The following is a 24,703-nucleotide window of genomic DNA, read 5'->3' on the forward strand; positions in this document are numbered from 1 at the left end:
TGATCCATCACTTTAATAAAATAAACTGAACGTTATATTAAAACTTATTTGATTTAAGTTTAGTGCAATACGTCAAAACATAAAAAAAATGATCATTCACACCGGATTGTTAATAACTAAAAAAATTGTCCAATTATTTTATCTTTGAATGCGTGCAATTAACATCAAAAAGTTTTGAACATTATATATATATATATATATATATATATATATATATATATATATATATATATATATATATATATCGGGGCGGGGCAGGTCGGGGCAAGAATAACGCATTCCCTGCCCCAAACCCGATAAGGACCGTTATTCGACCCGAAATGATTGGGTTTTGGGTTTTCCCGTCACGTTCGGGCTTTTTTGTCATCCCAAGTATGGAGCATGTATGTATTTGAGGTTAAAGCATCGAGGAAAAATCAAGTGTAAATGGTTATGTAACAACCAAAATAGTTGTTAGTTTTTCTACTCATATATCAAACTCATTCAAGAATATATATTATTTTTTCTCAACATTCATATATAATCTATAACAAACACATCTCTACAAAATCTATCTTTTATATATTTTAATATGCACTTTTGTCATTATGATATTTGCCATTCTCTTTTTTGAAATATTTAATCCAAGAACTTGTAGATAACCAATTCCCATTGTAGCCATTGGTGCAAATCCCATAATGCTTCACACCTTTTCAATAGCCAAGGAGAGGAATCATTTCACTTTCCCATTTGGAGGGTAATTTCGGTATTTCAAGTTTCCTAATTGCTACACTCTCCCACTCCGACTCCCGGGTCGGATCTTTTGTGGGTCTCTGGTCCAGTAGTTGCAATAAGAAATGTATTCTTCAATGCCACGTGGCATTTAGTATTCAACTATTCATGTTTAAACTCATTTGATGATCGGCTTTGTACTTCTGGCTCAACTTTAGTATTTCTACTTTTTGGTGAACCGCTCTCAGAAGCCGATGATAAAGATGTTGACGGCTCCGGCGACCTCCTTTTTGACGTCACTCTAACTGGCTCCGGCTCATTCAAGCCGATTCTGTGTGGGAAGTTTAACAAAGCCTTCGAGCCACGCATCCTATACGCCGCTCGATCGTATGCAATCGCCGCTTCCTCCGCCGTTTCATAGGTCCCGAGCCACACTCTCGCTCCATTTTTAGCAGGGTCTCTTATTTCCGCCGCGAACTTCCCCCACGGCCGTTGCCTAACCCCCCTGTAGTGCTTTCCCTTAGCCGGCGCTATCACCGTCGCCGAAGTTGCAGCAGTTTCCTCCACCGGCGCCGCCACTTCTGATGATTGGAAATGGTCTGTACTTGACGCCGGCGCCGTCTCTTCCATCGACTCGGCTTTTATCTCTTTAGCCGAGAAGTTAAACGGCGTCCACCCAGCAGTAACAGCGTCACGTAAGAAGCCGTATATCACCATATCCTCAGAGTCATCCACCTTCAACGGTAAATCACCCCAATTTTCCGTTAAACATGGCATGAGGCTGCTGAAACTGATGCTCCGGCAAAACACCGGTAGTTCGCCGGGATATGTCGCCGGAAATGCTTCTGTTTGCATCATTGTGAGTGATTTTGGGATTTTAATAAGAGGGTATTTTGATTTTTGATGGATTAAAGAGAAAAAGAGATGAGTAGATGAGAGACGACTTGAAAGAAGAACTTTTGAAGAAAGAGGATAACGAGGGGTTTATATAATGACGGGAGGTTATCAGATAGTAAAAGTACAACAACGGTCCACTACAATTGCCAATATGAACATTCCATCATTTAAGTCTTGTTCTTTTATACATATGGTCCACAAACACATTTTTGTTATTCATTTTAGTCGTTTGTCTATTTTCGTGAATAAGCAAACAAAAAAAGTAGAATTTTGTATTCCCATTTATCCTTCAAGAATAACATCTTCAATAGAAATTGGAATAATTATATTTGATGAGGTTGAATTATATTAAACCTCATCTTCAACTTGAGAGGCATATAATGACATAATGCTTAAAATTTGAGGATTTGATTTAGATCGATATAGATAAATTTTGTAAAGTTTTATTGCTAGAGGAGAGGTTAAGTAATGTCTATGAGATTTTAACATATGAGAGATCCTAATTGTGATTGATTAATTTTATTGCTAGAGGAGAGGTTAAGTAATATATGAGATTTTAACATTTGAGAGATCCTAATTGATTAAGAACTAGATAACATCTTGGAAAGTTATGCGACTCTTGTCCAATCTTTAAAGGATATGATGTTTTTTATGAAGAAAAGGATATGATGTTTTTTATGAAGAAAGGTACGTCAATGCAACAAATCCATGGAAAGCAAAGGATTTCATGTATTTACACTTAATGACTTAAATATTGCCCATGTTTTTTTAATGATGTATGTTTGGTAAAGAATATTACATAACTACATACTCTCCTCATTTTCAATAAAAAGTTGATATTATAGTTCAGGACGAGCGACTTATATCACAACATCTTTTTCGATTTTAATATGTTGGTTTCGTATGAAGACTCTTGCTTTTTGATTTAAGAACATTCCAAAAAATAAAACAAATCCAATCTTACATAAGAAATGTAACCATGTATGAGATTCTTTAAACTATATTTCCAAATATTTCTTCATGATCTCAATTGTAATATGCCATTTGTCGTGTTGACCATGCCCGATAAATATTCATTATTTTATGAAAGGTTACATTGAAAGCCTTTGTATTATTATCTATCTAAAATAGTTATTTCCATACGCTTTAAGGTATCATATAGAATGTTTTCTTTTGAATGTTTGACAATATTTTTGACAACTCAATTTCAATATTTGAATTCTAGTTTTATCATATTCTTTTCATTATAACTAGTTACTAATGCATGTTTGATAACATCCTTAATTTGGAAAAAAAAATTCATTATTCCTTAATTACAAATACAACCTGATTACTTGCACATGAACCTAGTAAGTTGTCATGCAACGCGAAACTTGTTTGGGTTTGGGAGGAATAGGATCATTCATGGAATCAAGATGTTTACTGGATTATTTCAAGGATCGTGTAAAACACTTTTCGAATATGATATTTCAACCTTATGCTTGAGTATCACGAAATCCAGATTATGAGGATAATCCTTCAAGAAACAATTTCAAATCAGGACACTAATAATAAATCACTAACTAGAGATTTATATGAATTGGAACTATTCTGATTACCAAAGATAACTTATCAATCAATATTAAATGCTCATTATATCCCTATAAGAGAAATTAAATATCCTCTTACCTTTTGTTCCTATCTATTTAAAATGATAACAAGTGTACAAATTTAACATTTCAATCAAATTTAAATTAAATTGAATGACACTTGTCATCATCTAAAATAGGTAGGAAGATAGTATGAATAAAAAGTAGGATGATATTTCATTTCTCATCCCATAATTATAGGATAACAATTTTAGATAATTATTATAAAACATAATTCAAAATTATATATCGTCAGAGGCACCGCTCCCTTACTCCCGTCATTTGGTCGAACTGAGATCAAACTTGTTTTATACAAAGTGTGAACTATGCACCTCCTAAAACTTGTCTAAGATGATCAAGATTTGAGCTTTCGTTGGTAACCTTATAAATTTTATTATACCAAAATCATCTGGTGGCATTAAAATCACCAACAAAACTCATGTTGATTATTACGAAAATACTCGAAAGGTAATTTTGGATGTTAAGAGTATATTGGTTACTATATTTGTTTCATTCTACAATTAATAATCAAGGTTATGTTTTTTTAGGACGGCATATATTTATAGAATAATCAAGGTTATGTTGTTGCTAAAAAAGACTTCCTATGTAATCATTATTCACACAACTATGCATCTACATTATTATTTAATTGTTCCCACGTTCTTGCATTAGTGGTAAGAAAGTAAAAATCTATATGTAGGAACGTGCATGGATGGCATTTATACATACATCATTACATTTAATTATTTATTTTCTGATATTTCACTTTCTTAATTCTTAGGTAGTTTTAGAATATCGAAATATCAATAAGAGAAGAAAGAAGCCACCGAGAAACTGGCCAAAGTACAAGGATCCAAAGCAATATGTTGCAAATATAAGGATTCATCAACTTTAACTTAAATGTCACTAGAGCTAAATAAACCAATGCATATAGCAATATTGGTGCATATGAGCTCGTGGATAAGGTTGAGAATGATTTGAAGAGCCAAAAGTTTACTTTCAATGTTAAAATCTAGCAATAATCTAAAAGATTATAAATGCAATGACCAAAATAAAAACTGATTTTCAATTGCAAGTTCATTTGTATAAAAAACAAATTAAACAATAACATCTTAAAAAGTAAACAAAACTTGAGGGACTGATTTGTAATTAAAGACATTAATGTGGGCCACAGGAACCATCAATGAAGGTTCATATGGTTGGAAATTGCAAGTGGGCAAGTTGAGACCGAGAAACAGAAAACAAATATATATTATTTAGAAAATTAAATTAATCACGTGATGAATGTATAAACTACCGTACCTGATGACGTCATGTTCTAGATGACTTCTGTAAACTTCAAATTTCGTCCGTTTATTATTATATAATCCCAATTTCAGCCCATTCATTTTTTCCATTTCATCTCAAAATAACTTTGTTAACTAAATGTCGTTAGGTTGACACGCGTTTTCGTCAACAAATTAGATAAAGTAAGAAAATTTTGAAAATTTTATTAAATCATAACAACTAGGGGTGCATCCCCACAATACATAGGAACCCTAAAAATATTACACCTTATAAGTTATAACTAGTTTCCAAATTGATATATGATCTACATTATGATTATTAATTTTGATTATACATAAAAATCAGGAGCTGTGGATCAAGAAAAAAATATTTACGGGTTTCATATATTAGTGAATACTCAACTACATCAACATTTTAACATGGTTTATAATTGATACGTGGTAAATCCGTCGCTAAAACCATTACAGACGGATTACTAACATATTACATTTGATGGAAAATTTAAAGGGTAGCTCGTGCTACCCTGGGCTAGATACAAGGTCTGTTCTTGATAAAGAAAAATTAATTTCGGTTAGTGATACACCATTTAAGATTAAAATAAATATGTAAAAAATACATAAACAAATATGCAAAGTAACTACTACATATTAGGTAATTTCAAAACACAAATGTGTAAAACAAATTAGTAGATATGTAAAAAAAACTAATTTTGTAAAAATAAATCTGTAAAAAATATATAAAGGAAATTATAAAATTAACACTTTTACGAAAAGACTAAATTTTTAAAAAACATAAAATATAATTTTTTGTTGTCCAACTTTTTCTTCAAAAAGATGGACCTATTTGTAAAACAAATTAAAATTTAGCCAAAATGATTAAAAAGAAAAAATTGGCGATTTTTAAAAAAAATGGCCTAAATTTATAAACAAATTAAAAGCAGATCAAAACTATAAAAAGATAAAGTTATGTGACCAAATTTGTAAAATAAAATTAAAAAAAAATGTTGACCAAATTTGTAAAACAAATTAAAGCTGGGCCAAAATAATAAAAGGATAGTTGGGCGACCAAATTTGTAAAGCAAATTAAAACTTTGCAAAATGAAAATGAAAGAAAGAAAGTTGGGCCGTGCATGGGGTCTTCTAGCGGGTTAGCCCGGACCCAGACAGAACACAGAAAATAAAATATGCCATGAATGAATCATCATCCTCTTCATCATACGCCACTGAATCTAGTAGGCTAGAATTTATTTATATTTAAAGTTGCGACTTATTAATATATAAACATTAGCTAAAGTTGTTAAAATTATTATTCATCATGTCACATCAAATGTTGGTAGTTGTAAGGATTTTTTATAACAAATTATATGAAATAGTATAATTAAATTGATTCTCAACAATTTAATTATATTATTAAAGAAGAATATAATACAAAAGAATCTAGCCGTGGGGTCTTCTAGCCAACGGATCAAGAAGAATATACATTAATACTCTTCCACGGTTTAAACAAATATAAAAATTTAGACTGCACCAAAAATGAAGAGCTATAATAATATGGTGGGTTTTCTACACTAACACACTATCGAACCCAAAACTCACAAATTATTGTTGATTAATTATGTTATACAACTCTAATCTTTTACCAAACTCGAGACAGATACACTTCAACATAAACATATTTATAACAAAAACAAGATAATCTAGAATAAATTTCTGAATAACCAAAAACCTAGGGGTTTCTATACGAAAACAAAATGAAAGTTAATAACTCCTTTATTGACCAAATTTTTTCCAAAAAGAACTATATAATTGTTATCAGACCTATCTAACATTATACTAACTAAACAACACACTAATATCACTTATTTCATCAAAATCACGAATTCGAAATATGATTTCTGAAGTGAAATAGTATGTGAAACCCAACAAGAATTTGATTACTCCGGATTAGTTTTTTGTAGTGAAGTAGTCTGTGAAACCATCCTTTATAGAAGAATTAACAAACTGTATGCCATAAAAACACCATATCTGACGACTGACGATAAATAAAAGTGTTAGATTACGATTCATAACTAATATCATCCTTTAATCAAGAATATATGTAATATATGTAAAAAATTATGAATACATATCAAATGTATTAAGGCTTTTAATTACTATAAAGAAATGACATTTTGGGGCTAAAGAGTGTCTATCCATGTTTTCAATTGATTTATATAATACATAAAAGCACAAATGTTCAAAAGAAAAAGATAAATAGAAAGGCGGGAATTATTATATTTGTTGGTTGAGAAATAAAAACGAAATGCATTTATTGTATTTTATTATTGAATTTAAATTATGATGGGATGAAATAACTTTATTTTGGAATTGAACTAAAAGAGGAAAAAGTGCTAAAGTTGTGCTTTATAGGTTGTTTTGATGTAAGCCAAATCCCCAACTTACGTATGGTTCCATCAGGGTTTTTGATGAATTAAGTTAATTGGTGTAACTTTTGATGAAGAGGGATCTAATAATCCAATTACAACATGTACGAATTACTAAAGTTGTTTGGACTGATGCTGAATTGGGTTGATATCAATGGTTTATTTAATGTGGAAATTTTAAGTGAATTGATGTTATATGTCAAAGTTAAAGGAGAATATGAATTAACAACTCATATCCAGATGAAAACAAGTGAAATGTAGTTGCCTATTGATTATGGCTTCAGAGTGTGACATTTGTCTTTGTTAGAAAGAAAGTGAATGTAGATGAATTGAAAGTTAGATGTTATTTTTAGCGTATTATGAGAAATTGAATCTAGAATGTATATCAGTTACAAAATAGATCGCAAGGAAGTTATAAAAGTTACCACATGGAAGTAAATTGTTGTAATTGGGAACTTGATTGCAATTTTATGCTTCTTTTAATCCAATAGATAACAAGCAAATAAGCAATCATACGATTCTAATTATTTTGACATCAAGTTGGAGTTAATTAATTTTAATTGTTTATATAAAACGATTCTAATTATCTGATTATTTAAGTGTCAAATATTCAATGTTGAGCCCCCTTACAACAATATTGAGTATCCAAGTTAAAACAAACTTACCACGTTATCCCTCTTTTAAACCCTAATGTTTCTTCACCTCATATTTCAAATATGAACTATTCTAGCATTACATAAGAATGTCATTTTGATCATTTTACTATCAGTTATCAAAAAAAAATAAAAAATCATAATTTGCCGATCACTCAACTTTGATTATCGAATATCATATAATCACTTTGAAAACAGAGAATTAATCCCGAATGTTGAAATCACACATGCAAGAATTTGGTATATTATTTGAAAGATGGTTCCAAAAAAATTACAAATTATGTCTAAATGCTTCCATGAATAAAGAATAGCAAACGAAAACTAGCAGCAATTTGTACAACCCATTTAATAAAAATCATACTCTTGAAAAAAAAAAACAGAAACTATAATAATAGCTTACATGAAAATGATGATATGAAAATCAAAAAACTTGAAAAGCAAATTGGAGTGTTGTGGTAAATGGTGAATGGTGATAGTTTTATTTATTAACCTGAGCAGCAACCGCCCTTCTGCCCGACAGGCTGCCCCTTAAGCTGCACAGATGGCGGCCTCATGTTGTTTGACCCGGGCTGACTTGCCATCCTGTGTATTTAATGGAATGGAATCAGTAATTACATTCCATCATTGTATTTTTCCAAGAATGTTAAAAATGAATTCTTTTTGTGGGGTATCTACCTGTTTTTGATATCAGCAGACATGGCCATAAAAGCCTGTTCAACATTTGTAGCATCTTTAGCACTAGTTTCCATAAATGGAATACCAATTCCATCCGCAAATTCCTAAACAAAATAGAGGAGTATTATATTTTTTATCTTCTTTTTAAAATACAAAATTACAAAAAAAAAAAAAAAAAAAAGAAAGTACCTTAGCAGTGTCATAGGACACAGCTCTGCTTTCTACAAGATCACATTTGTTTCCAACAAGAAGTTTGTTCACATTTTCACTTGCATAGCGATCAATTTCACTCAACCATTGCTTAACATTGTTGAAACTTTCTAAATCAGTGACATCATAAACTATCTGCATAAAAGACAATCAATTTCTATTACTTATTTCTTATCAATTAATAATTTTTCTAATTCTTAAAGAGATATAAGAATTTGAATTTTGAAAAAGCATACTATAATGCCATGTGCCCCTCGGTAGTAGCTACTAGTAATTGTCCTGAACCTTTCTTGTCCAGCAGTATCCCACTGCATAAACATTCAACATTAGTTTCATACAAATATTATTTTATATATATATTTGATTATTTTCAGAAGAAAATCCTCACAATTTGAAGCTTAATGGTTTTTCCATCTTGTTCCACAGTGCGAATTTTCTGCAGAGTGGATGAGAGATTTAATTATTCATCATGATGAACATGGATATAATACAAATAAGATTAGATTCTTACAAAGTCAACACCAATTGTGCTTATGTAGCTGTCAAGATATGAATCATCCTGTACCAAAGAGATCAAAGCAAGAAATAAGAAGCCATGGAATAACAAATCAAGCAATATGTGTGTAATGTAGGTGGAATTATTGAATTATGTCTTACAGCAAATCTAAGCAACAGGCATGATTTTCCAACTCCTGAATCTCCAATCAGCAAAAGTTTGAACAAGTAATCACTGGAATAGATATGGAAAGTGTCACATGCCATAAAAAGAGCATATGTTAATGAACGAATTGAATCGATTTCGAATAACTGTAATACAATTGTCAATTCACCACTAATCGCAACCTAATGTAATTGAATGTATAGTGTTACGTCCCTACGCAATTCTCGCAAACGTATATACCGTTTTCAAACTTCAAATTCAAGCGATTAGAGAAGATCAACGGAGTTTTAGCACGTAATGCTAAAATTGATGTGATTGATTTAGCGAATAGGAAGACGAGCTTAAGCAATTACACGATCATCTCGACAACAAATGAGATCCGATTAAATTAAACCGAATCGACAACAATGGCGATAGAGATTAGTCATTGTTGATAATTAACAACAGAAGCAGATCTAACAGCGAATGGATTTAAAAACGATACGAGAAAACAGAGATCGGGGACTTACTACTCGTGATTCATGATAAAGAATTTGCAGTGATATATAAAGGGGCCGACTGATCCAACGGTGTCTGACGGCCGGAAAACTGGATCTTCACCGGAAAAGCAAGAGCAGAAGAGAATTATGGCACCTTGATTCGTTAATCAATGGAAGGCAATGAAGAGGGGAGGATGGTATTAACAAACCGACAGATGGGAGAGAGGAAGAATGTAACAAACAAACATGGGAATTTACGAGGTGTCTCTGCTTTTAACCTTACTGCCACCATATCCTAACATTACGTTTGAATTTTTTATTGTTTTTATTCATGAAAAATAATAAAATATTAGTAAACTAATTTAATTAAAATAACTAATATTTTCGTATATTATACATAAAAGATGTAACTTTAGTCATTTTTATTTTAGGAAAATACTTTTAAAAATTAACATTTAATAAGTTACATTATAGGTTTATAATCAAATAAAAAATTTTGATTATCTAAAATATATATTATTTTTAGTAATAAACTATTTGATTAATAACTTATAGCATATGTCTTAAAATATTAAATTTGCAAATGTTTTTCTCAACATAAATATTCATTGAATATATTTAATTTGTTTATGTCCAAATATGTATCGCATATCGTGGTAAAGATAATAAATAAAAAGAGAAATCCGAATTCTAAAATATTAAAAGATAAAGATAAAAATTTAGATGTTTGTTTTTTAAAAATAAAATATATGTAGTCCCCGGAACATATCTATAGAAAAAATATAGACCAAACTTCTACACTCTAAGAAAAAAAATTGTTTGGTTTTAAAGTTTGCATGTTGCTAAAACAAATATAAATTATAAATATAGGAATGGATGGTCCTTTCATTGCAAGAAGTCTAACTAGAAAATGATCTCCCTATTACTTTGAGAAGAGAATTGTTGGTTTGTGGAAAATGGATCTTCTTTCTTTTAGAAAGCATTTTTTGAAATTAACAATTCCATTTAGTTTGGTTTCGGAAAACCTTCCGTCAAAAACTTTCCGTCAAGGCCTAACATCAAAGTGCAGACTGATATCTATGGTTGAGGCTAGAATTCATTTTTACACGTGGGAAGGGCTTACTCTGCTAGAAAAATTGATTGTTTTTAAAATTTTCATGTTGCTAAAACAAATATAAATTATAAATATAAAAAAAACACTTCAAAATTAAAATATCAATTAAAATATGAAACTTAAATAAAAAACTTAGGTTTTTTAGAAAAGAGATGACTTACTTATTTATGTAATTAATAAAACAAAGAAATAAAATGCATGAGTGTTTTGAATCAACAACGAAAGGAACATTGCATTTGGATGGGAAGCTGCCAACAACACAAACGAAAGTCGTCGTTACAAATGTTTGTGCAAGAGTTTCTATTTCGGATGACGTTTGCAAGATTTGGAAAATATTGGATCATGTCTTTTTGGAGAAGAGGACATACAAGGGTCTTCAGTCTTCTATAAAACAAACAGTTTGTGAAATAAATATATATTCGTCCGCAGACAAGAGGCTTTAGGTTTATTAGTACGTTTATTAATCAATAACGTTATTAGTTTTTGATAAATAATAATAAAAAAAACTATTTTCATGCATTCACTTATCGTCAACAATTAATAGACTGTGTTCAAAAGACGGGGCAAGGACTTGGTTACGTTATTATACAATTTATCTATTAGTGGGATCGTGGTGCGGTTTACAAAATTAAAAAAATATCCACAAAAAATATTGGTAGAAAAAAAATTGTCCATTCGAACTGAAAGTCAAGTATTATTCGGTAGAAATCGTTGGTTCTTAAAAGCGATATGTGAAATGCATAATCATGAGTATGCCTTACATTTAGGACACTCATATCCAAAGCGTTAGTCTGAAAATGAAACCCGATTAATTGCAGACTTGATAAGAAAAAAATATGAAACCACGAGATGTTGCGCTCTTGTTCTATAAAAAATTTAAATCACTTTTTTTGTTGGCATATTTCATAAACGAGTTGTTTCTTAGGCTTTGGCATGCGTATTACATGGTTGTATTTAGCATTGCGAGTTTTTATCAAGTTATTCAAGTTAGAATTGCACTTGAGCTTGATGGAGTTCAAGTTTGACTTTCACCCAATTTCGGTTCATTTCTAGTTTTAAAATATTATGTTTAATTGTAAAATCATGTAATTTACTTTCTTTCCAAAATTCACTTGATTAGATTAGATTTGGGAAGTAATTCATATACAAATTTTTTTTCCATACACAACAATTTATGTTTTATAAAGTTATACAATACAACATTTTAAGACACAAATTGTTGTGTATGAAAAAAAATATTGTGTACGGATCAGCTCCCGATTAGATTACTAGTTAATTTCAATAAAATTGTTTCTATTTTAATTTTCAGAAATTTGCAATACCTACAAAATTTAGTTATTGCCTATATAAATGGCTGAACGTGAACCTTTTCCAGGCACCTTGCGATTAATAAACATTTTCCTTTTGCAAAATACTTTGATGTTTTTATTTAAGTTGTTATCCATCATAACTTGTTATCTTTGTTCACATATTCTTGGAACATCTTGATAGCCTTCGCCTCATATTTACTGCCATGAGTATTAATTTAAGTACATTTTGTTATCCAAGATGAATCATCACAAAAACAAGTTGTATTGTGTTTGACATGCACTGAACTGAGATTAAAATCGATGTCAATAGGATAAAAATTGTAATTTTTTGTCCCACCAAAAAATGTTTCATCATCACCTAAAATAGCCCTAGAAACCACATTCATTGTAACAAACACAAGATGTAAATCGAAACAAACTCGCAATAATATATATTCTCTTGGAACAAAATGATACATGCAACTTTTTGTTGCATTATGTGTATGAAGATTATTCTATATAGTGTACTCAACTCTTAGTGTAGTATATATATATACTTTACTATGTTTAACTAGGGAATACACAAACTTTACTAGTACAAAAAACCGTACCGAAATTAATGTTTCACCAACATTTCCTCAAGTCCATTCTTTCTTGCAGCATGTTTTAGTTTCTCTAATGCAACAAGTCCAATTTGCCTAACGCGTTCCCTCGATAACCCTATTCTGAAAATTCATATATATAAATTTATAATCAAAGATGAGATCGGTTAACATAGGCTCTTAAACTTGATTTTAAAAGTATATTTCCTAAAATAGAAATTTACTGAGAGTGCTATAAGTTTGTACCTTTTACCGATATCCTCCCAATAAAGGCATTCCTTGTCAAGACCATAGTAAAGACGAATGATATCTCTCTCGCGTTCCCCTAGAGTCATGTTTATGAGCTTGTTTACTTCATACTGCAAATTGCAAAATCAAAAGACTTTTTAGGGCTATTTTCAATGTTTGAGTCTCTGTCTTATATCTTGTTACACCTTTTTGGGTGTGACAAAAAGTATCTAATTTGAATATTACATTTTTATGTTGAAATAAATACCTTGAGAGCTGCTTCATCTACTCCATGCCATGGGTCGTTTTCCATGCAATTATCTGCAATGTCCTGCAGGAGTTACAACAAAAAAAAAAGGTTAAAAGTAAAGAAGGTGATGTAGCAGTTGAGAGAATTTCACAACTCTGATAAATATAAAATAAGTAGCTAATACTGTATTACTTACACTATCAAGTGTTTGTCCAGGATTATCAAGTGAAAATACTTTAGTGATTGCCTACATCAAGTAACATATTTTATATTTGTATTAAGAACATGGAAAAAAAAATATGGAAATACCAAGTTAGCAAAGATCTTTAGTACCTGAGTTGCGTTTATAACTTTTTTTCTGGATATGTTCAGACTTTCTGTAATTCTCTGTGGTAAAGAAAGCAAGTAAGCAAGCATAAGAAAAGAAAAAATAAATAAATAAATTGTTATGTTAACTTACATCAATTGATGGAGTTATTCCTTGTTCCTCTAGTTTGGCTTTGGCATTCCGGATTGCACTTTGTCTTTCATGCAAATGAGTAGGTAATCTTAGGATTTTAGAATTCTCAATCAGAGCTCTTGAAACACCCTGTTATAAAAAAAGACGTAAATACCCTCCTTGATGGTGAATTTAAAAAATAAATAAATAAAAATCATCCATAATTCACCTGTCGTATCCACCAATAAACGTAGGTAGAAATCTTGAAACCTCTTGATGAATCATACTTTTTTATCCCTTGAAGTAGTCCAATTAGACCTCCCTACATGACAATAAGTTAATTGTTAAAAAAAAAAAAGAGAATTCTTCAGCTATAAGTAATGGCAATTTATTATATTTAAAAAGTAATAATTTCTTAAGGCACCTGAATAAGATCTGCCATTTGAGCTCCCATGTTATCATATCTTTTAGCAATAGACATCACTAAACGGACATTGCTCATTGCAAGCTTCTCTCTTGCCAAAGTGCTTTCAATTTGTTTTTTTCTTAAGTCCATTCTTGAAATCCTCATGGAACTTGCAAGTTGCCCTTCTGAAGGTTCATATCCCAATTTTTCCTTCAGTCTGAAAAATAAGCTCAATATTAGTAACTTTACATCAACCATTTTTGGTGATATTGATAAAAAAATATGTAACAGATAAAGTTCAAATAAAAGTATGTTGCTATTATATGCAAATTTTAGTTACCTTGATTTCTGCTCTTCCAAGCGTAAACCGATTTTAATTTTCTTTGATAGAATGATCACCTCAGATTGAGTGAGAAGTCCTTCACTTCTTACCCCTTTAACATGACCTTTAAACTGATTTTGAAGGAGCTCTGAACCAATTTCAGAGCAACTATTTGGTGTTTTCTTCCTTGCTGCTATTCTACGCTTTCGTGCAGATATCTGTGAGCTAATGATGTGAATTTTTTTGCTGTTTTTTTCTGTGGGAGTATCTGTAGTTGTATTAGTATTCTTCTCAGTTGGAAGTTTCCACTGCTTTTCCAGGAAAGATTGTAAAAGTAGTAAAGCTTCAACAGGAAGTTCTTGTTCAGAGCTTTTGTCTTCCAAGTGGTGAAATCTTTGAACCCATTGGTCTGTAGAGATTGAAGGATCAGAAGAAGTAGCTACATGTTGTTTTAAAGCTCTTATGGAATGGGAATCTGTATCTCGTTTGGATGTAAGACTATGGCTGTAGTTGGATGGTTTCTTTGCAGTGATTGTGTTCTTGGTAGTGACAAATGTGAAGCTAATATCACCATTGCAGGAGAATTTTTCAGTTGTATCTGAGTAAAAATAGGATGAACCCAAGAGGCTATTTGTTGCCCTTAGTCCAATTGCAGTTGTAGACATCATTTGTGTAGCTTGATTCAACTTGTATGAAATTGTGTCATATACTCTCAGAACATTGTTTTACAGAAACCAGGATATAGTTTCTCTTGAACATAAAGTACATGACTGTTGAACAGGTCTTCAGGGTTACTGGTAATTACTTGCTTAAAGTTTCTGAACAGAAGAAAAGAGAAGATTATAATAAAAAGAGAAAATGTATAACAACTATCAAAGTAATCATTAAATTTACTCAAAAAAGGTAGTGATGCTATAAAATACAATCAGGGCACTCAAATCCCAAGATCTGGAACAGAGATTGGAACTGTGAGAGCCCCAATCTGTTGCTCCAACGCAAATACATAATAACTTATCAGCTTATCTAAATGTTAGTTCATGATGTTCATCATCCCCAATTTGTTTCGCAACACAAATGCGCCAAGATCATATCGGCTTTGCTTAATGTTTGTGCCACAACTTTGAATTTATAATTGAGTTTAGTTATGAAATACATCCACTCGAATTCAAATGTTATGCCAATTACTCATTCTCCATTTTGAATTGATGATTTACAATCCTAATCGCAGGTCAAACCATAGACATTCAACAAATCGCCGATAACATACCTGTAATAACGTTCAGTCAATAACAGCACGAATTACTTATTTAACTAATCTATCGCTAAAGAACAATGTACCAGAAAGAACAATATGACACAGCGGATTTCATAAACAGAACCATCCATGATTCTTTGAGTTAGCTGTTCAATTGATGCAAATTGCAAAACACAAGCCTTGTCATAAAATCAAAAATCTCAGCAGATGCATTGTAACTAAAATCTCAAAAACGATAGATCACAAATGGAGTAATCAATCACAAAACTACATCAAACGACACAAATTATTACATGAAGGATAACATAAAAACGAAAACGAAGTCATCTTCGACATTACCTTCGGTACCAAGCTCATTCAATGGTGGAGAGAGAGAGAGAGAGAGAGAGAGAGAGAGAGAGAGGTGATGATAACCAGGATGAACGAGTGAACCTGAATGCAGAGGAGGTGCAACTGTATCAACTTCTGCCTTCGTTTTCCTCTAGAAAACAACATTTCTTGTTTCTTTCTCCCCCTTTTTTTTTTTTTTCAATTTTAATAATTTTATCATAAAAAATTTATGCGTTAAATGCAGCAAGTGATTGGATAAAGCGTATTTTTATTTATTTATTTATTTATTATAATATTTTTCTTTTTATATTTAAACGTTCATTATATTATAACAATATCTTTTAAATACAAAACTATTTTTATTACTATAATCAGATATAAATTCTAAAATGTAATATCCTGATTAGATATTTGTTATATATTTTCTCCTAACAAATAAAAAATAAGTAAAAATAAAAAGTTTTAGCTAAAAACGAAATGAAACATTACAATTAGCTAACTTTAAAATAAATATAATCATTAAATATATATTATATTCAATTGGGTGATGTATCCAAGGTGGAGGAGATTGGGTTTGGACAACCAATTGTGACTTGTGGGTGTGGTGTTGAGTATGGCAATAAAATTGTGTAATTTAGTTCAGCTGCTGTAACAAATTAATTTAAAGGGACTTAATTATTTATGGGTGTTGATAATAAGACACCCCATTGATCACTTTTTAAAAAGTCAACCAATAATTAACTATTTATAATCAGTTTTTTCGAAAAACAATACAATTTCAACCAATAAAAAATTTCAAACTTAAACTATGGTGTCTATATGGTATAATAGGGTGTCTTTTTAGCAAACCTCATTATTTATTGAATTGATTAATATATGTATACATCAAGGTTCTAAATAACGGAAGGCGTGACTTGGCGGCAATGTCAAGCTCAAGCTTTTCCAAACATTGGCGAATCATGTCGTTTGTAAGGCGTGATTTTAGGCGGCAATTTTGTATATAATTAATATTTTTATATGTATTTTCAACTATTATTCAGTTTTATACACATATATGAGTTAAAGCGACATTTTGTTAAAGCCTGGCGACAGGTACAAGCCTTGGAATCATGACGAGCTTTTTAGAACCTTGGTATATATTTAAAATAAAATATGTACTCTAAATATAAAAATTTAAGTGATAAGGACTTAGAAAAGTATTTATACAACCTCCCGTTATTTCATTTTATACGAAAACTCATAAACGCAATAAAAAATCAAAGGATATCATATTCCGAGAAATCCATTACAGATGACAAAATCAACAGGTTAGATTAATTTTGTAATATGCTCGAATATGTTTGATCACAATTCAAAATGAGTGATTTTCATTTCAGGTTGGATTGGTATGTCTATATTTTTATGTTTATTTTAAGTAATTAATGATTTAAATATGATTACTAAAATCATTCGTTGATGCAAATGGAGGTTTCAGTTGTTAGGTTTATGGAATCTAACTTTTTGCAATGTTTTAAATTATCGAATAATCGATTTTACGTTTTAAAATAGTAAACAACTAATATTTTATATATGGTTAATATTACATGTGTTTAAATAGGTCGATCATCTTTCACATCTTTCATTTTGGCCTAGTTTTATTACAAATTTGGTATGAATTTAAAATTTTGTTACGAATCCGTAGGGTGGCAAATCAGGCAGTCGTTCCGTGTTATTGCCTTAGACAACACGATACAAATTACTTTTTCTTAACCCGAACACGACACGGCACGCTGACATCTTTTTGTTTGTTAACGACTCAATAAAAACACGACAAAAACGAAAAAAAACGTTATCACAACAAAAATAAGAAATAATTAAAGGAGAGTCTTTCTCCCATGAGAATAAAGAAAGTTTTTTGGGCAAGACAAGAAAGGAACTTGCCCTTTGACACCAAGGGGTAAGAGCGGATTGTTGGCGATGACTTGGTGAAGGGAATCTATGAGAGAAGGTTCTCGACGAATAGGGTTTCGACCGAATAGAGCGCAGAGCTAACGAGTTCAGTCGAACAACGTAACATGTCTAAGGGCGCTAAGGGGGCAAACGAAAATGAAATATGAAATAAAAAGATGCTTTGGGAGTATGATATAGACGGACAGGGAGTAATCATTTACATAAAATCATACGTAAGTTCTTGCAAAAAAAATATAATTTAAACACGATAAACACGAGTAACGCGACAAAAAAGAACATAAAACAAGAAAATGGTACTAAATATACAAGAATTTTGAACATGAACACGAGCACGATGTTTCGTGTTATTGTTGTGTCGAAAGTTGAACACCAAACGACGTCATGTCTCTTATACATAACATGAACACGAATTCAAATTTCGATTTCACTCCAATTTCGCTTCGTGTAGTGTATTTTTGTTGTATCGTGCGACTTTTGCCACCCTACTAATTCGTCCCAAATTTAGTTTTTTACTAATATATTTTTCTATACTATTTTAAGATTTTTTTATAATGGCCTCATGCAAGCCCAAAACATGATCCAATAGCTAAGCCCAATCCACTTTGGGCCTGGGCCTAAGAATCCTCGGCCCAACACCCTATTGGACCAAAAACTCCTGCCTTGGGCCTTATTGGGCCGAAAGTCCCTTTCCTTAGGCCTTATTGGGCCGAAAACTCCTATCTTTGGGCTTTAATGGACCAAAAACCCCTTAATGTGCCAAGCCAAAACCGAAAACCCCTTTTGGGCCTTCCATTGGGACAAAAACCTTTCTAATGGAGCAAATGAAACCCGAAAACCATTTGAGGAGCCTTAAGGCCGAAAACCCTAAAGGGTTTCGGCTAGAGCATGTATTAAACAAAAAAAAGGAAAAAGGAATGGATAAAGAGGAGTTGCCACCTCGTTTTTACTCAACATACAACAATGCTTTGGACCCCCATGTATCCAAGTAAGTATCCCATCAACCAATCAACAAAGTCAACTCTCTTCCTCTCTCCCTCTTATGTTTGGCCGCAAACACCACACCCTCACACATACAAAACACTTTCATTTTCTCACTTTGCTCTCAAAGAATCCTTCTCATTTCTCTCCCAAAAATTCGAAGTGTGGTGCCATCCTCAAGGTTTTCTTCAAACAACTCACAAGAACTTGAACTTCCACCATTTCGAGAATCTCTCCAAGTTCAAGGCTAGGCTCGACATTTCTTCTTTCTCCTTCTTCCTATCACACGAAAAACACCAAGGTGAGCTTCATACCCCTATCTTTTCGTGTTTTCCATGCTTTTTTTTTGGGGGGGGGAGGGGGGGGGGGAATACAAGTCAAATATCGTTTACCCTTTTGAATAATTACATGCATCATAGTTATGGTTTAAAAATGAAACAAGTTCTAGAATAAAAAGTATTCTTATCATGTGATAAAATCATAAAATAAATGTTGATAACATCTTGTGTTATAAAAGTTTTGTAGCCATGTTTGTTCACCCAAAATGGCAAAAATATGGGTATTATACTGAAATATGTTTAACCCTTGGACATAAGCACTTTTAACACTTATACTTACACAAATACTTGAATATAATAAATTTTAAAGTTATTATATGTATTTTGTAGAAATGGTGACTTATTAGAGTCAAAACTAAATAAATTATTTTCTGTAACAAGACTTTCAAACTAGATATGGTGTGTTAAACAAACTACAAAACTTGATTAAAATATTTTGCTAAAAATAATTTTTACTAGTGAAATGGTCGTAACTATGTTGTCACTATTTTAACGTTTTAAAACCTAGAGTATTATGCTATTTTTCACAATATATATTACAAATAGACATGTCCATTAACATTTATTTATCAAAAGCGTTATAAATAATTTGACCAAAAAGGTATACAAACAGAATTTACGACAGAAAGATTCGTTGTCATAATCTGTCTATCATAAAGTTATCAAAACACGAGTAATAAATTGTATGTCATAAAGCTATAAAACGCGTGTCATAAAACTTCAGTCATAAATTTACACTAGTAAGGTTATTTTCATTATTCAGTAATGGGAGTCAAAGTTCGTGTAGATTTGTTAAGGCTCTTGTGAGACTCTCCTTCGCCGTACCTACCTATCATACACCGTAAGTCATGTAGTTATAACCAAAGTCTCCTTGTGGGAGAGCGGGGTAGTTGTGTATAGATCTATACGGGGTTGACATCCCTACACCTGAGCTGTTCGCTACAGCTAGACGGGCCAGTCTAGGGTGACAAATATCTTATCGGAACCGACTCCTGAAGAATGTCATGACAGACATTCAGTCGCATCAAGTATGATTGTAACAACTCATATAGGGATTAACAACACTATTTTGGTTTACGAGAAGCTTTTACTTCATTAGTTTTATTAAAAGAAATGAAACTATATACTATTTTCTGTACACTATTCATTTCCATCGTGGTCTTAGGGTTTAAGACTACAGTTCACTATTAAGAAAATATTGGATTTTCTGGATATATACATCATTACTTTACAAGGAAAAGACACAAAGGGATTACTTACAACTTCAGTTCACTCATTTTAAAGAAAATATAGGATTTTCTAGAAACGTACGCTTTATATTTACAAACAAAAGAAAACAAAGGACATGCATGCATTTATTCACAGTTTTGGAACGAGACTTACAAACTATTTTCAGAGAAAATATCGGATTTTCTGAAAGTACTACGAGAACTATTCTAAACGATTAAAAACCATTTTATACAAAAATGCTTATGAACTCACCAACTTTTTAGTTGATGCTTTTCAAAATGACTTGTATTCTCAGGGAACCAGTAACAGGTTTTCAAATCTGCTATGAGATCAAGTGGAGCAACTTTATGAAATGTTACTTTTTGTCACTTTTGTGTAACTGATGAACAAGTACAATATGTAAACTATGTAAGCATGTATTTTCAATGTACGAACATTTGTGTTGTTATGTTTCATTACTATTCAATTATTGTGATATTGTACATGAAGTCACTCCATCCACCCCCAAACGTTTCTGCCGTTCTGGTTTAGGGGTGTGACAAAAAGCGTGAGAGTGCATATTCAGTTTACCAACAACATCTTGCAAACAGACCTGTCAATGTAAGTATAAATATTAAATAATAAATGATAACATAATATATCAATCCAAAATATTTGGTCGGTGGCTGAGGCTTTACCGTTTTATGCGTAAGCCAATAGGCCGGGGGCATACCAACCCGATGGTTGAATGGGCCCGGGGGTATTCTATCCCGAGGATGACATGACCCGTTGTAGAATGGCATTCCATCCCAATGGTTGATGGGCATGGGGTATTCCAACCCGATGGTTGACTGGACCCATAGTGTATTAGCATTCCAACCCGATGGTTGATGGGCCTGGGGTATGTCAACCAGATGGTTGATTGGACCCGACATGTTGTTATTGTATTTGTTATCTGTTTGTGTTGGTATTTTGGGGGATCTCACTAAGCGTTGGCTTACAATTTTGGGTTATGTTTCAGGTACTTCAGATGACCGCGGGAAGGCGAAGGCGTGACCGTACACATCCTCATGTTTTGACTTATGATTTTAGGAGACTCTGATGTTGAAAATGTTTTGAAAACTATGATTGTAAACAATTTGTAAATTTGGGTTGGCTTTAAAAAGTTTAAATTTCTTGTGATTTTTATGGGTGTTACAATTTGGAATCAGAGCCTTGGTTTGAGGAATTGGAGGAACACTCGTGTGAATCCAGTCTCAAACTAAGGAAAAAGATTTTTAAAAGTGATTTTCAAATTGTTTTCAAAATAATCAAATAGGATGCGATGTGTACGATCAACCGGAGCCAGTAAGTAGACCCCAAATTACCACACGGCTATTTGACACTGTGATATGTTAGAACAACATGCTAGTGATAGGCTAGGGAGCTTTAGGAATTGCATTATAAAATTTCCTGATTATATTATGTCTGATAGCCTAGGGGTCTTCTTCATATGGAATTGACATCATTACTGTAGTTGCTTTGACATCATTAGGGAGTGATGATTGAGTGTATGCGTATTCTAGTGTGTATTGTTAGGGTTGTTGTGATGATCTTTGAGACAAATACAGGTAGGTGTGGAAGGTAGTATGGGCCCGTACTACAGGAAGCATAAGACACGTACGCGTAGCAGGATCCTGATCAGGATCGGGATCTGGTAGTTAGGGTGGGCCAGTTGTGTCCGAGGACAGGATTATGGAGATCCTTCAGGATGAGGTTGTTACTCACTTTCGAGCACAGTTTCCAAAGATGTTTGGGTCTTTTAAGACCGCCTTGGTGGAGTACTTTGACGCGTGTAATGTTGCATTGTCTGAAGTTGCTGCTGCTGCAACCACCACAGACGTTGTGGCTGCTGGGATTGGTGTTGGGAGAGCCTTTCAGTATCAAACTTCGACAATACGAAGCCCCCAACTTTTGATGGACTTCAGGATCCGATCATAGCCATGAGGTGGCTGTCTGACATCGAGGGATGCTTTTTCACTTGCTCTTGCCCAACTGATCATGGGGTTAGGTGCGCTCTGAACCTTCTTAGTTCTGGAGCGAAGGATTGGTGTAGAATTGTTACTAGCTCGTATTCTCCTGAGTAGAGGACTGCGGTAACTTGGGAGCAGTTCTCGGAGATGTTCCATTCTAGATATTTTTCACTGGTGGAGCATGAGAGGTTGGCCCAGGAGTACTTGGATTTGAGACAGGGGACTGAGTCGGTGACGGAGATCACCAAGATGTTTACGGAGAGGGCCATGTTTTGTCCTGAGTTTTCTACTTCTGAGCAAGCTCAAATGACCCGTTACTTGAGCATGCTCAAGTCGGACATCAGACAGTTTGTATCCACTCATCTTTATGGTTCATTGTTGGAGTTATAGGAGGCCATTAGGCTGCGTGAGATTGAGATGTAGCTCTAGACGAGGGAGCAGAGACTGGCCCCAGCGCAGTCGAAGCCTGCGCCGAAGCGGTTAAGGGCCCCTGATACTACATCGGGGAGTCAGAGGGGACACACTTGTGAAAAGTGCAGCAAGGTTCATGATAGAGCTTTTCGATCTTCTTCGGAATGCCACAAATGTGGCAAGCAGGGCCACATTACGAGGGACTGCCGGCAGCAGGCTCCAGCTTCCGGCATTAGACTTTGTTATCATTGTGATCAGGTGGGCCATATGAAGGCCCAATGCCCCTTGCTTGCTACCAGGCCGGCTCAGGCTCCATCGCCAGATACACTGAGGATCACAGATGGTGTTGGGTTTTGAGCATTCTAACACTCCTATGGTGTACATTCAACCCTATAAACCTTGGATCTATGTTTTCTCTATTATACATGCAAATATTAACTATTCCAAGGTTTCATCCTAACTAGCATATTATGAAGCACCTATACTACAAAGTTCTAGTTAGATGACATACCTTTTGATGTAGCTTGATGTCTTCAAGCTTTAAGAGCTTAGCCCCAATAGTGTGGAAGCCTCAAATGGAATCACAAATCACCAAAACACCTTGGAAGAACTTGAGAGAATATGTATGCACACTAAAATCGGCCCACTGTTATTTTCACACACTTGTGCCAATTTTGTGAGCCAATGACCCCTTTATATATTATGGAGGATTAGGGTTACATCCATGTAAACCCTAATACCCATGACCTTTCATTTACATAGGATCCATAGGTTAAAAGCTCCATGGACCATCCATGAAAGCTTAGCCCAACCTAAATGAACTTGGCCCATTCCATATATATAAGAGTCTATATTTAATTAGTTCTTTTTGATCACTTAATTAATTCTAAATTAATTCTTGATCAATACTAATTAAATAATATGATTCCATATTAATATATTAGAACTTATAATATATTAATATAAATCATAAATATACTATTCTCAAAAGACTATCCATATAAATTGTGTCGGTGAAGTGCAACCCAAATGGACCATGTCGGGTCGGGTCAAGTACATACCAAATATAGTTATGGACTTAGACATTAATCCAACAGTCTCCCACTTGGATAAGTCTAAAACTATTATTGAGTATGACTTCAAAACCTAACTGGCAATCGTAGCTCTTAAAGCCGCTGTCGAACTCTGACCTTGTCAATGACTTGTCCATTAGATAAGGGATCATATATTCCTCCATTCTAGATATCATATGGACTGAGACATGGATTATAATCATTCTCTCTGTCCATTTGTTGTTTCCCGATTTTCGATGTATGATGACTGACTGATTGAACAAATCAAATCAGTCCTGGCTTGGCCAAGCACTCACATGTGTCATCGCTAAATCATCGAGGGGCCCACAGATATCGCTTTTATCCCGAAGGTAAAAGGAATGGATAAACTTCGACTCATATGGCTTGTTCTACTACTTGTTGAATCATACACAAAGGCACGTTTTATAACATCGAGTTACCAAATGCGTTTTCGTGCAATCAATGTATAACCAACTCATAGTAACAACTCATATCTCTAGGTTTGAAGAATATAAGATATTATCGTCTCATGATCACTCGTGATAAAATCCATGAAGTGATTCAAATGAGCGCGGGTTGAATCCAATACTCAGAACTTATGAGCACTCATGAGTGTTGTAGCACCACTTTGTCCACCAACTTGGACCTCTACAAACCAACCCATGACAGTCTTGATTCATATCTACTTCCAACATATGACCGACTGTGGATGGTTTGAATAACTTAATCATTCAGGAAGAGCGACTTAGTTATTCTGGAAGTCAAAACATGCAAAGTGAAACACAAGAATAAATGAATCAAATATGGTATCAAACCCTATGAATATAAATAAACACTTTTATTTATCACCATACTGATTACTCATTATTCATTG

The 24,703-nt window shown here is 33.0% G+C and overlaps 3 protein-coding genes and 1 long non-coding RNA gene across 4 annotated transcripts; 1 reads left to right on the forward strand and 3 right to left on the reverse strand.

Moving 5' to 3' along the window:
• Nucleotides 1–471: 471 nt before the first annotated feature.
• Nucleotides 472–1,679, reverse strand: LOC145137912 (ethylene-responsive transcription factor 2-like). Its single transcript, XM_079072052.1, has one exon. The coding sequence runs from the start codon at nt 1,567–1,569 to the stop codon at nt 874–876; it is 696 nt and encodes a 231-aa protein (XP_078928178.1). The 5' UTR covers nt 1,570–1,679; the 3' UTR covers nt 472–873.
• Nucleotides 1,680–7,826: 6,147 nt separating this feature from the next.
• On the reverse strand, nt 7,827–9,883 carry LOC145137913 (ras-related protein RABD2a-like). The gene is made up of 8 exons (XM_079072053.1): nt 9,654–9,883; nt 9,141–9,213; nt 8,995–9,042; nt 8,872–8,919; nt 8,720–8,791; nt 8,463–8,618; nt 8,274–8,377; nt 7,827–8,180 (listed from the first exon to the last, which is right to left on the reverse strand). Exons 1-8 carry the CDS (start codon nt 9,665–9,667, stop codon nt 8,084–8,086), a joined length of 612 nt encoding a protein of 203 aa, XP_078928179.1. The 5' UTR covers nt 9,668–9,883; the 3' UTR covers nt 7,827–8,083.
• A 2,568-nt stretch (nt 9,884–12,451) lies between these two features.
• On the reverse strand, nt 12,452–16,038 carry LOC145137770 (RNA polymerase sigma factor sigA-like). The gene is made up of 10 exons (XM_079071909.1): nt 15,868–16,038; nt 14,292–15,091; nt 13,970–14,168; nt 13,775–13,867; nt 13,567–13,695; nt 13,440–13,493; nt 13,303–13,353; nt 13,125–13,187; nt 12,875–12,987; nt 12,452–12,751 (listed from the first exon to the last, which is right to left on the reverse strand). Exons 2-10 carry the CDS (start codon nt 14,939–14,941, stop codon nt 12,643–12,645), a joined length of 1,461 nt encoding a protein of 486 aa, XP_078928035.1. The 5' UTR covers nt 14,942–15,091; nt 15,868–16,038; the 3' UTR covers nt 12,452–12,642.
• Nucleotides 16,039–17,094: 1,056 nt separating this feature from the next.
• On the forward strand, nt 17,095–21,427 carry LOC145136803 (uncharacterized). The gene is made up of 3 exons (XR_013720719.1): nt 17,095–17,165; nt 20,650–20,954; nt 21,355–21,427. It is a non-coding gene; the product is annotated as an uncharacterized LOC145136803 (long non-coding RNA).
• Nucleotides 21,428–24,703: the final 3,276 nt, after the last annotated feature.

The sequence above is a fragment of the Lactuca virosa genome, chromosome 9, assembly GCF_052849685.1.
Source record: "Lactuca virosa cultivar CGN04683 chromosome 9, Lactuca_virosa_CGN04683_v6, whole genome shotgun sequence".
NCBI lineage: Eukaryota > Viridiplantae > Streptophyta > Magnoliopsida > Asterales > Asteraceae > Lactuca > Lactuca virosa.

Coding starts and splice junctions, on each gene's coding strand:
- LOC145137912 (XM_079072052.1), bottom strand. CDS start 1,569: ATGATGCAAACAGAAGCATTTCCGGCGACATATCCCGGCGAACTACCG.
- LOC145137770 (XM_079071909.1), bottom strand. CDS start 14,941: ATGATGTCTACAACTGCAATTGGACTAAGGGCAACAAATAGCCTCTTG. Junction 14,169..14,291: donor TTGGAAGAGCAGAAATCAAG/GTAACTAAAATT, acceptor CTTATTTTTCAG/ACTGAAGGAAAAATTGGGAT. Junction 13,494..13,566: donor GAATAACTCCATCAATTGAT/GTAAGTTAACAT, acceptor TCTTTACCACAG/AGAATTACAGAAAGTCTGAA.
- LOC145137913 (XM_079072053.1), bottom strand. Junction 9,043..9,140: donor GCCTGTTGCTTAGATTTGCT/GTAAGACATAAT, acceptor TCTTTGGTACAG/GATGATTCATATCTTGACAG. Junction 8,378..8,462: donor TGTCCTATGACACTGCTAAG/GTACTTTCTTTT, acceptor TATTTTGTTTAG/GAATTTGCGGATGGAATTGG.